The 17977-nt window shown below is 37.7% G+C and overlaps 1 protein-coding gene across 1 annotated transcript; it reads left to right on the plus strand.

Annotated features, from left to right (window-relative positions):
* Window positions 1-317: 317 nt before the first annotated feature.
* Window positions 318-10375, plus strand: LOC121867567 (ubiquitin-conjugating enzyme E2 E1-like). The gene is made up of 5 exons (XM_042367575.1): window positions 318-644; window positions 2478-2732; window positions 3971-4154; window positions 6036-6183; window positions 8636-10375. Exons 2-5 carry the CDS (start codon window positions 2488-2490, stop codon window positions 8731-8733), a joined length of 675 nt encoding a protein of 224 aa, XP_042223509.1. The 5' UTR covers window positions 318-644; window positions 2478-2487; the 3' UTR covers window positions 8734-10375.
* Window positions 10376-17977: the final 7602 nt, after the last annotated feature.

The raw sequence follows: 17977 nt of genomic DNA on the forward strand, positions 1-17977 counted from the left end.
TGCCATTTGTATTTATACTCATTATATATTATTATTTCTATATAACTATAACCAGTCTATGGCTTTCCATAGGATTAAAATTGTCTAAACAGCGCTTCAGTACTCTGGAGCACCTACGAGACTGGAATTCTTGTTCCATTCCCATTATTAATTCAGATAGTCTAAATATCCTATAGTATCCACATAATCACTTCATTTAATGATAAAGCTATCATATAATGTTTCTTCTATTAACTTCAGAGATTGTATTTGTGCGTTATTTGTGAATATATGTGTTTATGTTCATATTTTGGCGGGCGGCTGATGGTGAGCCTCACCCGGCCCAGCGTCTTTGTGTGGTCGCATGCGGCTGTTCCCGTCACCAGGCTCACCCAAACACAAGCTCTAACCCTCATTTCTCTAATGTTGCCACGATTTAACGGATAGAATCTACTTCCTTGGCGAGATAAGAGACTAATTAACATCCAAGCGCATATCCTGCGGAGTTGCAATAGCGTAATCAGTGTGCACAGACTTAGTTCCAGACCGGCGTTGATCAGCTGATCTGACAGAGAACAGCGGCGGCGTTGGTGGTGGAGTTATACTGGCACAGTCATGGAAAACCAGCCATAATTTCAACGTCTCGGGTTTCATCGTTCTAGTATGTGAGTATGACAGTGAGGGATAGTACCGTTCACATGCTGGCCAAGGCTAGAAGTGGGTAGTATTAATAGTAGTATGTTAAAGTGCGATGTTTTAGACGTGGCGTTCAGTGAGGGTCCCAGAGCTGTGGCTTGCTCAGCTGGCATGAGATGAAGGATGAATAACCTGAGATGAATGGTGATGAATGACGGTGATTTATGTTATAATTGAGGGTCATTGGTGTATTGATTAAGATGAAGGATTATGTGAAACCGGTTTGATATGTTGAGTGATTTTGCAGTAAAGTCGGGCATAGTGTTAAGGAAGGTGGATAATGGTGGACCAGAAGAAGGGATAAATGGGATAGAACCAGATTTGAATGGTGGGTATGCTGGTACTCGGTGAAATTGTCAATATTATCAACAAGAAGAATAACTAAATAGAAATGAGGTCATGAATGGGAAATTGGTTGGGTCAACTGTATCAGTCACCTAGCATGCTATAAACAATAGTGACTACAATACTGTATTGTGTTTTTAGAGAAAGCGGTTACGATCCTATGTATACTTTAATAATCCTATTACCATTCACATCATTCATCTTAGAAAAGTAGCGCAGTACACATGGCAAGAAGTAGTCATGTATTTTGCAGACTAGTGTCATTGTTTATTGTACTTTTATGTTAAGCTTTAATGTTATTTCGTTATCTTGTACAGTATAGGGAATAGGTTGTGTAGTATCTGTGACCCTTACTTTGTTAACTAGTGAGGTAAGTGTGAAGATATTACACACCTAAGGTAATACATGTACTGAGCTTGTGGTTTTGGTGATTTTTTCTTCGAATATTGTTATTTGAATGTACTGTACATACAGCATTTGCATCATTACAACACCATACTCCAGTGGTTCCCAATCAGCTTTCAACGGTACCCTGATCTGAAAAAGGTTTGAGTCTTCATTATCACGGACTTTTGTTCAGTCAGAAGCATGCCACAAATTTATTTTTTATCTGGGAAAGAGAAAAAAAACCTCACTATTTAAGTCATATTTTAATACTTGTATAAGAAACTACAAACCGCATTGCAATGTTGCCAAACAGCAACACAGCAGAAACAACTCATTCGGCCTTTATTTCAATGATTTCCTGTACAATCTGAATTGCTCCTCTGGAACACTTGTGATGGGCATTTGAAATGATTAGAAACTCGGTAGTATGGTGTCAGGTCCTCCTTGTAATAGAATTTGCCATTATTGCGACATCTGCTCTCAGAGATTGACCAAGTGATCATGCATTGGACATTTTACATCTTTAACAATCTCGGACCCCTTAAGGAACTCTCCGAGCCTTGGAAAATTGCAGTGCATCCCCTCTTGAAGTTCTTGTGCCAAAGAGATGATATTCTTATTTCCTTCTGGTAAGGTTCCATTCTATTCATTCAGATGGGAGAACACATGTGCTGAATATTTGAATAGCACGGCAAAGGAATTTAGATTGGATCTTGAATTTCTGCCTCATTCTGTGTATTGTCGAGCAGGAAGATTTTGAGCTCTGGACAAAGTTTGAAGATTCAGCCATGTATCCACACATTGGGAAGTGGTTCCTGTAACTCGTTTATTTTTTCATTGTTTCCTCTTTGTTACTCCCAATAATGTCATAATACAGTACAGTGGCCCTGATTGGGAACCCCTGTCATACTCAGTGTTGTTGTGATACAAATAAATTGTCAGTAAGATTTCTAGTTTAAGATGGTTAGATTTCCTGGGTTTTTTTTTTTTTTATGGGAAAGAAATATTTGTTAAATTCAATGTACAGTAGTACTACTACAATGAATTACTGTATTTTTATATTCTTTCAGGCAGTGATTGATGTCTGCTCCACCCACTGGTGCCCTCGGGTCTGACTCTGTCCCCGTGTCTCCCCCTCTTCCCCCCATTACAACTGGTCCCCAAACCCCAACAACCTCTCCAGTTCCCTCAACTGGTTCTGCCCCCATCACGCAGAGTTCCAGTGGCACCACACGGCAGTCCAATTCTTCACGGTCCTCAGTTGTAAGCGAGGCACGTTCATCCAACCCCAAGATGTCAAAGGCACTCAGTACAAGTGCTAAAAGGCAAGTTTTGACATGGTGTTAATTTATCCTTAATTGTTTTTCATGATCATTTTTGGTGTACAGTATGTATTTCTGAAGCTGTCTCAAGGCCTCTGATTGGTCATATCAGAATACAATACAGTAGTTGCGATTAGGTTAGGGATAGACTTTTGAATCATCAATACTAGATTACAGAAATTTTTTAATCGTATTCAACAGTAGTATACGTATATAGCATGTCATACCGGTAATTCAGAATCCATAAAATATACTACTGTACCAGAACCCATTTCCAGAATTGTATGTGGCCCTAGAAATGCTTTTGTGTGAGGGGGTTGTGGTCATGATAGGTGCATTTATATTTTGCTACTACATTTGAATTTTACACTTAGCTATGTGGCACTTTATATGTACAGTCCCCTCCCCCCTCCCCAAAGAATATTGTTAGATTTTTTGTCAGTACTATTTGAAATGTTAGACGAAATGCTTTGATATGCTCTCCAATGCATCATCACAAATTAGTAAACCTGCTTGCCATATCAGCAACAGCTAGAGATGGGGGTAGGACTGGGGGAGGTGCCTTGTCCTTGTATGGCTTACTGGTTACTTTAATATAACAAACAATCCATTGTTTTTACAAGAAGAATCCAAGAGCTACATAGATCACTGCCTCTTAGAATATTCTTGTGGTCCCTTTATCATAGGTTTTATATCACAGGATGGAGGAGAACCAGGCAAGCCAAGAGATTAAAATCTGAATCACTTGTATATTATTCATATCTACATTTTGTTCTGGTGGTTCTTCCATTTTTCTTTGTTGTTTCTCTTAACTGCCTGGTGTCCTGTCCTTCCTCTCACACACTTCTTCAGGTCATTGTTTTTCAATGACTGGCTGCTAAATTGCTGTCTTCTTTTCAAAATTACCAGCCTGTTCTTCCATTTACATGAAATATTTTGCAAAAAATTTTGCTTGTGTTGATCAGTGGATGATGTATATATACAGTACACGTAATTTACATGTGCAAAACAAAGACAGTGCTGGGTCTCAGAATTATATTATAATACCCTGTATATGTGCCTCTGTGCCCCATACAACTTCCCAGTTGTAAATCTTCGCTGGTCGTCATGTACCCCCACATGCACCATATATACTAAAATTTAAATACAATGGAAAATCAGTTAGCCTACTAGAAATGTGCATTAGAATTACTACTTTTAAATGTAAATAAAAGATTCACTATTTAAATTTTTACTCACAGGATACAAAAGGAACTAGCAGAGATAACATTGGACCCTCCACCCAACTGCAGTGCTGGACCTAAGGGGGACAATCTATACGAGTGGGTCTCCACTATCCTGGGACCCCCTGGCTCTGTTTATGAAGGGGGTGTCTTCTTTCTCGACATTCACTTTTCGGCAGAGTATCCATTTAAGCCACCTAAGGTATGTTGTACAGGGCTCAGTGTTAATAGGTGGCTGGGTCACTCAAAATTTAAATATGGGCACCCCAAAAAATTTAAGTTGGGGGCACCCAAGTAATTCTACATTTTTCAGTATACGAGTTATTGTTTATATACAGTAGTTCACATGTTTCACTTGCATACGTGGGCTGATATCATGATGTACTTTTCAAGCATTGCAAGAATTCTACAAAGGGGATTAGTTAAAATTCTGTGTACAGCCCAGCCAGTATGAACCTTAAGAAATAATAAGAGTTTTAAAGTTTATACTGTGAAGTATGGAATTGCACTTTGAAGAACTGAAAATGCACCTATTGAAGAAAGGCTGTATAACCATTAGCATTGTGTTTGGTTTACACCCATACTCACAAGTTCTGTCTTGACAGAGTACCAGTAAAGAACTCTCAAGTCAAAGGTCATAACTAGAATGCAATGGGTTATCTTCATTTGGGGGGGGGGTCCACCTATTATGTACTAATGTACTACCTGAACATGTGAAGTGTGGTGTTCAACCTCATTCATATGTCTCTTTTTATCTCCATATTGATTTAACAGGACAACTTTTGTTTCGCATTAGGCACTGTAATGTGTATGTGTTCATGGCATCTTCCATGTACTGTAATGTCATGACCATCTACCACTACTACATCTGCAAAGAGCAGATCATATTAGTGACCTGTATGTCTGTCTGTCTCTTTGCATTTTGGTTTCTAAACCATAACTATTTTGTGTGTTCCATTAAAAGCTCCTATTCATTTAGGCCACTTGGTACTAGGTCAAGGCCATTATTGCTAAAAAGTGAAAGTTTTGAATTCTAAATCACAAATTAAGAGTCCCTGTGACAATAACATTGTAATGGTTAGATACCTTGGCCAGAGGGGATGGAAGATCTTTATTTTAAGGTCTCGGGTATGATGGTCAAAGACATTGTTGCTAATTTGGTAGTTTTGGTCTCAGAGCTGTAAGCAAGATGGTTCTGATGAATTCAATATTACCTAGTTACCCTACTTTTAGGGATAGGAAATGCCTCGTTGCTTTTGGGTCACTAGGTCAAGGTCATTATTGCTGAAGATGGAATCTTGTCTCCAGACTATGACTAGTTCCTTTCACTAATGAACAGGCAATGTATTCTAATAGATCCCTTGCCTATAATGTAGAATGGTTGTAATATGTAACACCTCACTTAAAGGGGGTACCTTTATTTGGCTAGTTGCCTGTCAGTATTTTTGTAAAATTATATGAATCAAGATTCTTTACTTCTCTGTTTGACCAGGTCTGTCTCAATAATCACTTTTCGTAGGTCAAGTCCACTACATTATGTGGACATATTATGTGAAAGCAATGCTTGAGGCACATCCAGAAATGCCCCCCTTCCTTCTCTCCTGCTCTCACTAGTCCAAATATGTCATCCAAGGATAAAATCTCAGCAGCTATTCTAATTTATATTATTAGAATATTGGCTATTCATCAGAATATTTACTGATAAGTACATACTGTACCGTATTTTCCATTTTCTTTACTATTTCCCCTTCTGATGCTTAAAATTTTTCTGCTTCATTTTGTTACTTTAATACTAGTGTATGTTTGCACAAGCAACCCTCATCCTCTCCATACAATTGCAAATGCTTCTTGGATGTAGTAGCCAAATCAGTGAGGATAAGATTTATACTGTACATGATTATCTCCTCAGATGGAATAAATTGTCAATTAATTATTCGCTTAACCGCACAGATAGCTTAAACTAGTCTGCTGGGCAAAAGTGAATTGTACTTTGATGATGATTGTAGATGTAGAATTAATAGTAACAGTACATTGTAATACTACTTCCAAAATTATTTTATTTTTTTTGTTTTTTTTGTTTTAGGTTTTGTTCCGGACTCGAATCTATCACTGCAATATAAACTCTCAAGGTGTGATTTGCCTGGATATTCTCAAGGACAATTGGTCACCTGCACTCACCATCTCAAAGGTCCTTCTCTCCATCTGCTCCTTACTGACTGACTGCAACCCAGGTAAGAAAAGGAAATGCCAGTGACAATTTGGTTACACTGACCCTCATGAAGAGCACTGATTTGTTCTCCATATATGTATTACTTTTTCTTAATACTGTATAATGCCTGTTATTTTAGATTTACTTCATGTTCCTTGGCCTTTTTATGCTTGTAATTATGTGCTTTTAGCAGAGAATCCACCCTATGAATATCTTAATTACATGTCCTAAAATAGCACGGGTATCTACTGTATTTGCAAGTACCCCTTGTTTTAGATTTATCATGATTATGAAATTAATTTGTACTTGTTTAAAAAAAATATCTGCTGTAATTGACAATCATTATGCTTCTTTGTATTGTAGACTTTTATACAATATATCATTCTGCCAAGCTGTTCCATTCTGTCACTTTTCTTCCACAGTCCATGTCTCTTTTGCTTCCTGTATGAAAATTTCCTAAAAAAATTTCCACTTCTTGTACGCTATTTTCTTTATTCAGAAAAACATATGGACTTGTCATCACTTACACCACATCTCTCTATCCTTGTTTCTAATTTATTACCTCAGTCTTTACATTGTTCTCCACACTTTTATAACAAAGGGCCCTCACTCTCCAGGGACCACATGTCTGGTTTATGACAATCTCATTTTGCTTATTTTTTTCATTTTACGCTCTGAATCGTGGTTCTAAAATTTCTCATGTCTGCTGGCCGTCACGTATAAGTATACTTAAATTAGTATATGCCCATTCAGAAAAAAAAGTTCTTATAGATAGATTACTGTATATCTGCATACACAAGATTTCAGAGTTCCAAAGCATTCAGGAATGTTATATCTCGTATCTCAAGCTTGCCTTGTTCATTTTCCCAATATTTATACCCCTGTTACTCTGTACTATAATCAATCAATCAGTCCTTTACTCTTCAGTCATTTCATCACCCATCACAACAAAATACTTTGGCCAGACTATCCTTAGTTTGTATCAGATGTTTATCTATCTTAGCCATATGTTAATAAACAACTTACTTGCTGTAAAGCAACCTAAATATTTTCAGTTTACCCATAATTAATAACCCAGTTATAAACTTTTTACAAAATAAAAATTCCAAGCATTGTTGCCACTTACAGTATCTATTTCATCCTTGACTGCATCTTCCTTCACTTTGCCCCAAGAAGTCCATCTGATCATGCCAACCTTTATCAAATTACAGTAGTCTCAATGTTTTGAACTTTAGAACATTTCTCAACACTGTTGGCATAAAGATATATACAGTATTTTAATTATCAGTGATATGAGAAGGTTCATCAAATAATATTCATTTCACCCAAGGCTTCATATACATCTTATCCCCCTGTATTTGCGAGGGTTACGTTCTTGGGAATCGTCACGAATCGTGAATTCACAAGTACTGGACTGAATTCATTACCTTATGGAAAAAATGGGCTATGGTATCATGGCTACCATGATAAATGTTTTAGAGGTGGTGCTGATGTTTATATGGAGTGAGTTTTTGTAATATAATAAACAAAATTATTTTATCTGCGTATAATTCAAGTCAGAGTGTGTCAATAAACACGTAACTTATATCTCCAGATATTGTAGTCTACCCTAGTAAATCTGTTTTCTTTAATACAGAGCAAAAGAGTAAAAATTGCAATGCTCTAATGTAGCTTAGAAATAAAGAAAATATGATACCTGTATGAAACTTTAAAATGTTAAAAAGGAATAGCATGGGTGTGTATGTGTGGGAGTAGAACTATGACAGTAGAGGTTATACAGAATACTGTACAGTATATACCCAACTCGAGTGAAATCAATGAATTTTGCTGGTACTGTACTGTAAATTATAAAAACATGTGTTATGGGTTTTTAATTTTACAAAGATTTTCTCTTTATCTGGCTTTGTACTGTACAGCTGAGAGTCTCAAGGATTTGCATTATGGTCCTTGCCAGATTAAAGAATGTTCAGAGTGTGCAGCTGAACAGGGGGCTCCAACATTTTTGGGACAACTGACTTCATACAGTATGGTATATAGAAAAGAAGATAAAAACAACTGCTTTAGGTTTATATTTATTATTTCACTAGCTAGTTAGTTTTCCATTGTTGTATGTAGTTGGCAGTCTTGAGGGTTGTATACACCCCTTTATAAGCTATGTCACTGCTTATTCAGAAGTTTAAGGTTATAAATTATCCATACAGTATTTAGCTTGGGGGGGGGGGCATTCTAATGTTTTCTTGGGTAATTATAGTATCAGTACTCAGAATAAATATTTGCTTATGGGAGTATTATGAAAATTTTATGTTGGGCTCAGGGTCCCCGCAGGCATACATCCGATGCTCATTATGGTAAATGATTTTTTAAGCAGTATCAATGCTGTACATGTCTTAAACTTTTTGCGAGAATTATTAAATTTAACCATTTATTAACTCAACAGAATATTGATACTTGACATTACTATTTGGTCATTTCAGCGGATCCACTGGTAGGGAGCATTGCCACTCAGTTCCTCCAGAACCGAGAAGAACACGACAGAATTGCTCGGCTCTGGACCAAACGATATGCTACGTGATCACTTGTCTCTAATGTCAACAGGGTATTAAAACATCTCTTGCACCATGCCATTTTGTGTTTTAGCCTGACTGAGGAAATTGAAATTTAATTAATTATTTATGTAGGTGTACCGATGTATTATTCAGAGGATTAGCTGGAGATAGAAATTCTGAAAAATTTTTATGGCATGGTGGAAAAGATTGTGGTCATCGTTCATTACCTCATTTTCCAATATTTCCATGCTTTGTCAAGCTCACTCGTGTTTTGTTTCTGTATCAATATGGTATTGATGGAACTGAATCTTTTCATTGATTCACAGACATTTGTTTTTATTTATTTGTTTTTTGTTTGGTTACTCATGACAGTATTTTGAGGACAACATTATTCATCCTAGTATAATTTGGCACAATTCACATTAGTGGCAGTGCACTGTCTCCATCTGAACTTGCCACATAGCTGCCTCTTGTAGATAGCTTCCAGTCTGTCTATAGTAACAGTGCCACTAGTCTACTAGCAGTTGCCACTAGTCTATTTGCAGTGTTACCCAATTGATGTTTCAGCCTTCAGAGAAAGTGCTCTTTCCCCAAGGTTTTGTAAGGGAGCAGTGCTCTTTTCTCATTGTTTGGGGGGAGCAGATGCTGCCTCACAATTTTGAGGGAGGAAATGGTGTGTTCATTGTTGACATTTATGCTGCTCCCACAGGGTAAATTGAGCCTGCAAATTCTGTCAACATAACATTGTGAGGGACCCCCTTTTATTCCCACACTTATGAGGAATCATATGGGCCCCTAAAGTGTTGTAACGATTTGGTGTAATTACAAGTGTCATGAGAGATCCCTACAGTACTTTGAAGGATGAAATCTTGCCTCTGGTGCTGTGAAGCATCAGAAGTTATTCCTATAGTTCTGTGAGGGATGAAGTGCTACTCCTCATGTGAGAGAGAGCAAGTTCCATGCACTGTGTGTTATGAGGGATTAATTGCCATCAGATTATGAGTGAGGTGTCAGAAATACTCTTACAAAAAATTACAAGGCAATGAGCACTGTGCCCAGTGTTTTGGATTTATTATAATTTTGCTTTAGATAAATTTATTAACAAAATGTGTGTTAAATTAGGTGGAATGTATTGTAACAAGAATATTCATTATGTTTAAATTGACAGATGAATGTTCAGTGGGTCAATGTGTAACAGAGGCATTATTTGTATCAAAACATTGTTAATTGAAATGTTGAAGGATTAGTCAACCTGGAACATATTCATATGGAACATCACTAGACATAAGAATAACCATAAGTCATTTTGATTTTAGGGTTGATAATGAGAAAATTTCCATCTCTGGATTTGTTGTTTCCATGTGGACTGTGTGTTTGAGCTGCCTCATGTAACATCACTGAATCTTCTCTGGCTGTGAGTTAGCAATGAATGTGAGTGAAGTGAGAGATGGAGTTGCTGAGAATTTCTTCACTTTCATGTATTTTGTTTAAGTTGCTCAGTGATGTAACTTGGCCAAATGAGTTTAGCTTTTACTGTTGCTTTGTGAACTGGAGAACTTAATTTTCAGAATGTCCCCTTTGTCATGCAACAATACCTCATTATTTTGCCATTATATGTGTTCTGTGTAGACATGTAGCGAACTCTATAATTAAAGGAAATGCACAATGGCTGATAAGGTGTAATCTAACGCATCCAGATATTGATGCTGGATGTTATATCAACTTTTTTCCTTGTGAAAAGAACATTTATCATTGATATATCTTCCCATGTGAAAATACTGCTGTGGTTCTTAAGGGAAGGTGAATTATATATATATATATATATTGAGAAATGGACTCACAGACTTTACTGTTTACTTAGACAGAACGGTGCTGGAGGTGTGTCTTACAGAGAAGATGGGAGAGTGGTGTGGTAGACCACACCTGCTTGCCACAATTGTGTGCATTTTTTATTTATTTATTTATTTTTTATGCTCTGAAAAGCAAAATAAAATCAGCAATGAAATTATCCTTCTGGTATAATTAAGGTACTTTTAAGGTTGGGGAGCCACAAGTGATGCATCCCCTGGTTAGTGTCAGGCAGAGTGAAGCATCTTCTGAAAGGTGGTGTCCTGACTACTGTACTGTACAGTTGTAAGATCATGTGAAGTTGAGTTGTACTTTTCTTGTTTGAGGATTATTTTTTTTCACCTCATTTTTCATTTAGTGATTAAATGATGAATTGCTGTATTAGAGATACACCACAATATACTGGAAAAGTGTGTTGAGATTGGATTTATAAGTGTTAAAGAAAGCTTCCTGTACTCCCATATCTACTCTCAAAAATTTTGTTTGTATTTTGGACAGACCAATACACAAGTGTAGTATTCTGGTGCCCTATAGGGGATGCTCTGTTAGTGTAACCAGAGTGTATTGAGGGGAATTTTGTTAAACCATAGTAACCGGAGAATTATTTTTTTGTATGCCAAAGTAATCGGTACAACAATGATGTTCTGCTATGTCATTGAACTCGATGTCAGTTCTTCACTTGTATACCTTTTATGTAGATTGAAACATCAGCTAAAGTCCAATTACTTGAAATGTGAGTCAGATTGTATTTGTCATATATATATATATATATATATATATATATATATATATATATATATATATATATATATATATATATATATTATATAGTTATATATATGATACCCTGAAGATAATATATATATATATATATATATATAGTGATTTATATATATATATATATATATATATATATATATATATATATATATATATATATATATATATATATATAATCATACGGCAATATAGTCATTTCATATTTAAACTCATAATTAAATTTTATCAGGTTTTGGATAATGGCACCGGAAAGTTTCTCAAATCATAGAGTAATGCATCAGTTGATGGGCATTTTTAGGTTGTAGATCAGCCTACTGTATTTATTATGATGTATTAGTTAATCTTATGTCATAAAAATTGGCATTGCAATTCCTAGTACGTATAAGGAGAGCTCTGCCAAAATTGCAAAATATTATTTGCAATGGCACGTGGTCAAGGATCACAACATTCCTCTAGTTTTGATTAAGATTGCTGTATATTATGAAGTACTTGTGGTGTTGATTCACTCCAGCTTTCGTCATTGTACGGAATTGGCCACTGGAAGAAGAGCTACAGGCTGCGCTGTGTATTGGTCTACATTTAGTTCCAAATAAAAACATGTAATGATAATTATAATGTTTTTTGTTTTGTTTTTTACCGATTTCCTTTTTGTTTAATGGTACAGTTGTGGAAATGTGTTCCTCCACCCCCTGTGGTAACCCGTGTCTCCAAACGGCAACATTGCAGTTGTAGTATCACTAATTATGAATGAGTGGATATTGGTAGTGTAACAACATACGTGATTGGTGGATAGATTTGCAATAGGTCATAAGGTTGTCCGATTGGAGACAAGGGTGAAGGAACACATTTCTGCAACTGCACCATTGGATATGAGGGTAAGAATTAATTGTCCGGTCTGGTACAAGAAAGGCGTTTTCAAATATGTAAGAATGGAGGAAATGAAAATTTTTGGTAGGTTTATTGAAGAGAACTGCATTAATTTGGACCATATGTGAAAAAGTCATGGGTTACGTTGACAATGAACTGAAGTTCTCTGGTCATGTGGGAAGATGAATTGAGCAACTAAACTAGTAGATCTAGTAAGGTCATTCAAATATTTAGATGGTCCGTCCCTTGTAACAATCTTCAAGAGTATGTAGAAATGCCACAAGTCCTGATTCCATGTTGAAGCACCTCTCGCCCCGAGTCCATTTTGAAGCACCTCTCGCCCCGAGTCCATGTAGAATGCCTCTAGCTCTACAAAATGCTTCACAGCATTATTTTATCCATGAAAGGCATTGATAAAGAGCAATCTTCAGCATAGATGTCTTATTATTTGCATGTGTAAGATTCCATTTGAGTACTTAAAAAAAAATGCAACATACAATAAGTATTCATGTTGAAAGCTTCAAATGATTTATTGAAGCTAGAGTCGCTGAACTCTTAACCCACTTACAAGGTCGCTGCAAGGTAGTAGGCAGCTACCAAACAGGGAGGTACTACCACCTGGGAAGATATTGGAAGCATTAGTTGCCCAATGGTAGACCCTGCTGCTATATGGCATCACAAAAATTGTGACCAAGTCCCAGTTGCTAATCTGTCTTTCTGCCTCATTTACACACAATTGCAGGTCTCGATTGTTTCTCTTACTTGACAACACAACATACATATAGCGTTTCTCATATTGATTTTTTTTCATTTTTGTATTTCTTTATAGTTCTATATTATTAGTTATCATTATTATTTTATTTTATTTTCATTATAAATTTTATTTGCTATGAATAATTATTACATTTTCACCCCCCAGGCCCAGATGTGGGTCAGTGACCTGTGCCCAGGTGGGCTAATCCCCGTAAAAAAAAATACAAAATACTGGAGTTATCATTTAAAAAAGTTCTCAAGTACAGTACTCTAAAGACTGTACCCTGTGATTTCTTGCTTGTTGAATACTGTAGATGACGCCACTTGTGGGGAGAGTGGGTGACAAAGAAAATATAAGGGAGTTCAATATCCTTATAATCTACTGTACAGGACCTTGTTTTCACCATTCCTCGTTCACAAGCTGGAGCTGACACCCCACACCCATCGTCCGTATTGTATGTGTAATTTTTGTCCCTTAATATGTAGGTGCAGTGAAAAAGAAAGTTATTTTTTTAATATAGTTAAATAATATTGCTTTAGTATGCTTAAATCATGGCGATACAAGTGCTGATATAAGTAAATAAGTTGCCGGTTGTTCTCTTACCTTGTAACCCAAGTTACACTGGGCTGTCAGGCCTATGGTACCTACTTTTCCAGTTTAAACAAAGGAGACTTTAGTGTGATATTGAGTGAAAGCCGGGTGAGGGTGAGACTAGGGTTGCCATATCTGAACATCAAAAAAAGACGACGCTCCAGAAGATATCCTGCCTCTCCCACCCTCCCCGGCACACTTTGGCGCTATGTAACCTTGAAGCAGCCGTGACAATTTTGCATAACATTAATATATCAATATATACATCAGTATCGGTGTACTGTAATGTATTTTGTTTTTAATGTAGGATAATATACAACATACATGGTAAAGAAATCGTTTCAAAAAAACACCTTTGCTTAAGGCTGAATATCTTCTTCCCCCCACTGTGCGTGTGACTTGATGTGCCCATGCACATCAAGATTATGGTTGAAAATTGCTGAAATGCCTTAAATGCAGGACAAGAAAAACAAATGCTACATCATGGCTCACCCATAGAACGCAGAGGGTCAGCGTAGATGGTGTGAAATCTGCGTGGGGCCGTGTAACCTGTGGGGTTCCCCAGGGGTCAGTACTAGGCTCACTCTAGTTCATAATCTACATAAACGATCTAGATACTGGGATCAGCAGTGACATAAGCAAGTTTGCGGATGACACCAAAATAGGGCGGGAGATTAATTCAAGGCAGGATGCAAATGCTTTACAGGAAGATCTAAATAAACTGCAGGGGTGGTCTGAAAAATGGCAAATGAAATTCAACACCAGCAAGTGCAGCGTACTTAATATTGGAAGAACAAATACTGTCAATGTATACAGCCTTAACAACATCAACCTAGAGAAGTCGACTTGTGAAAGAGACCTAGGGGTACTTTTAAGCCCGGACCTACGGCCTAGAAAACAGTGCGTTAATGTTCGAAATAATGCAAACAGAGTATTGGGTTTTGTATCTAGAAGTGTAAGTAATAAGAGTGCAGAGGTCTTATTGCAACTATATCTTGCGCTAGTCAGGCCGCACCTCGATTATGCGGTTCAGTTCTGGTGCCCTTATTATAAAATGGATATCAATTCACTGGAGTCGGTGCAGCGAAGAATGACGAAAATGATTCCGGGACTTAGAAACCTTCCATATCAGGATAGGTAAAAGAAACAAAACTTGCATTCCCTAGAAAGACGAAGAGTGCAGGGAGATATGATAGAAGTATTTAAGTGGGTGAAAGGAATTAATAAAGGGGATATAGATAAACTTCTTATAATATCCGAGCAGGATAGGACTCGAAGCAACGGATTTAATTTGGGTAAGTTTAGGTTTAGGAGGGAGATAGAAGGAACTGGTTCACAAATAGGGTGGTGGACGAGTGGAACAAGCTTAGCAACTATGTAGTAAGTGCTGGAACGCTGGAAAGTTTCAAACGGAGGCTAGATAGATTCATGGATGATAGAGAGTGGTAGTAACTCTCGACAGGAGCTGCCATGCACAGGCCAACCGGCCTATTGCAGACTCCTTATTTTCTTATGTTCTAATCAGGATCTTATAAAAGGATAGTCAAGAACCCTGGTTTTCCGAGAGATAAACAACCGTTCGAGATGGAAATCTCTTTACTATGAAAATAACAAAAAACTGACACCACTCACACACACATGAAATTACAAAAGTCAACAATTAATGGAGTCAAACAATTAATAGAAATTTCCTACGGCGACGGCGCTCGAGTAGGATTTGGAAAGCAGTGATCCGCCCGGGAGGGGGGGGGGGGTCCAAGTCAGTTTCCTCACTTATACGAGTGCGGGCGATGTCTTGCTACATAGGAGAAATGGCCAGGTGCACAGAGTGTGGAGGAACTGGCGATGACGTGGCAGCCACGGTAGTGGTTGAGATAGGTGTCCGGAGAATGACAGTCGATTTGTGAAGGTCTTGGGGAAACAGCCCATGAGTCCAGGACCTATGATGAGATCACAACCAGAATTTGAACGAACAGTGGAGGAAGTGCAGCTGTTGATAGCCGGGTAGTGTTTAATGTGTGTCCAGGCAGCATTCACGTTCTCACCTCCGTCTACCCTCCCCCCCCTCCCCTAGTGGGGGTCGCAAACCAACAAACGAGCGGCGGACAATGGTCAGGTATTAGGTAATGACCCTACTAATCTTTAAATAGCACACAACGGTTGGTGGTCAGGTCAGATGGTCAAGTGACCCGGCCTTCTCACCTGATCACAAATCTTCTTAATTACAAAATTGTCCAGCTTGTACATGCCGTTACTCAAATTCATGTTGAATGCTTCGGTATGTTTAATAAGACTAGATTCTATGATGTTCCTACTATCAATTGAATTACATGGTAATATTGAGGAGGCATTATCCCAGTCAATGCAATGCTTGTTATCCCTCAAATGAACAAACAGAGCATTGGATTCCTGGCCTGTCCTAACACTGTATTTGTGTTGTTTAATTCTAGTGGCAAGATCTTTACCTGTCTGGCCTAAGTAAAACATATTACATTCCTTGCAAGGAACTTTATAAATGCAACCCCTGAAGATGTGAATTACACGAAAGCGCTTGGGAACTTCGTGTTTTCTTCTTTCCTTGTGGTTATCATATATATATATATATATATATATATATATATATATATATATATATATATATATATATATATATATATACACTATATCCATTTTATTTGATGAGATTTATTTGTCTAATGAAATATGACAAGAGTGCACAGTCTTCTATCGTTTATTAACCCACCCATGAAATTTACAGCAGGTTAGAAGGATGTCTTTTACTTTATCCTCTTCGCTATTGATCGGTTTGAAAATTGTTAGCCGCTTGGGCGGTCGGTCACGTCTTTGTTACACATTGTTGGCAAGTACTTTATACCTGCGACATGGTTGGTTTAGTCTGGTCCTAAATACGCTCACACACGGTGCCGTCACAACACTTTCAGGCAGATTGTTCCAAAAGTACGCAACCCTCATTCCCAAAAAAGTTTGGTCTGGCAATTTTGTGAACTTGTAGCTTCTTCAGACTTAAGCTGTGATCCTTAATGGGGCGGGCATTCGCCAGCTCCAGGTAAGAACACTCGACTGAGTAATGCCCTCTCAGTTGTTTATTATATAAACTTCTATTAGTTACCCGTTGCCCTCCCATAGTATAAGGTATAGTCTGTTCACTTGAACTTTGTAAATGAGACCTTGGCCTTAAATGGAAAGTTCAAGTGAACAGACGATAGGTAACAGCAGGCGTAATCTCTCTGGGTAGCTGTAATGCTGGCACTAGTCTGATGGCCCTATTTTAGACACTTTTAATCAACTGACAGTGTCTTACATATCTCGGGGACCAGACAGTGCTCAAAACGTGGACCATACAGGTATGTGAATGTTCTTATAAGCTTAGTTGCTTGATTTACCATCTCACAATGGTCCGAGAACTTACTTCGTTATCAATATACACAGCCAGGTCCTTTTCACATTTGGTCTCGGTTAATGTTTCCTCGTCACGTACTATACTTTGGGACATGGGATACGCCTCCTTATCCTTGTCCGAAAGAGGACCACCAGACAGATGCCTGCGCACCGGCACCTCAGTTACCCAGAGATTAGAACGCCGGCAACTGCCTAGCTTATCCTATAGGCGAGTTTATAAACATCTCAGAGAGGACTACTCAGTCGAATGTTAATACCTGGAGCTGGCGGATGCCCACCACACTAGCGGTCACAGCCACAAGTCCATAAAATTGTGAGGGCAAACTTTTCTGGAGTGAGAATTGTAAACTTTATGAATAATCTGCCAGGGAGTTATGTGACAGCACCGTGTGTGAGCTCTTTCAAGACAAGACTTGACCAACTTTGGCTCAGGTACAAATGCATCCTGGAGCCAGTATTTCCCAACCATGCGTAACAAAGACGTGACCAACCGCCCAAGTGACTAACGAGCCGATCAGTGAGTGGCGAAGAGGATAAAGGTAAAAATGAAAAAGTATGATTTAGGTGCATCCTTTTACCGCTCCTGAAGCTGACAGAGGTCGTCCTAAAGTGTTTTACAGGACGTTTTATTTTTAATTTCCCTGAATAATTTAGCATCGTCCTCAAACATTTGTAAGCAGGAATGTGAACATGAGTCTGGAAGAGGGCTCATGGTACAATCGAGAAGAATAGAGGTGAGGTCCGGAAACCTTCATGGTCATTTGATTAGCTTTGACGACTACAGGATACTAATATTAGAGAGACAAAACTGAATGCTAATATCACAGACTGAAAACTGGTTATTTGCTGCTTTCATATATTCATTTATTCCAGATAAAATGGACTATTTATAATAAGAAGTGCTTATTAGTCCCTAATTTTGTTGTTCAAAAGAAACCTAAACTGTTTAAAATATCAGGTTGAGAAAAGTAAAGCCTTGAATAATAATTAATGCTGACCTAGAAAAATAG

The sequence above is a fragment of the Homarus americanus genome, unplaced genomic scaffold (assembly GCF_018991925.1).
Source record: "Homarus americanus isolate GMGI-L3 unplaced genomic scaffold, GMGI_Hamer_2.0 scaffold32583, whole genome shotgun sequence".
Taxonomy (NCBI): Eukaryota; Metazoa; Arthropoda; class Malacostraca; order Decapoda; family Nephropidae; genus Homarus; species Homarus americanus.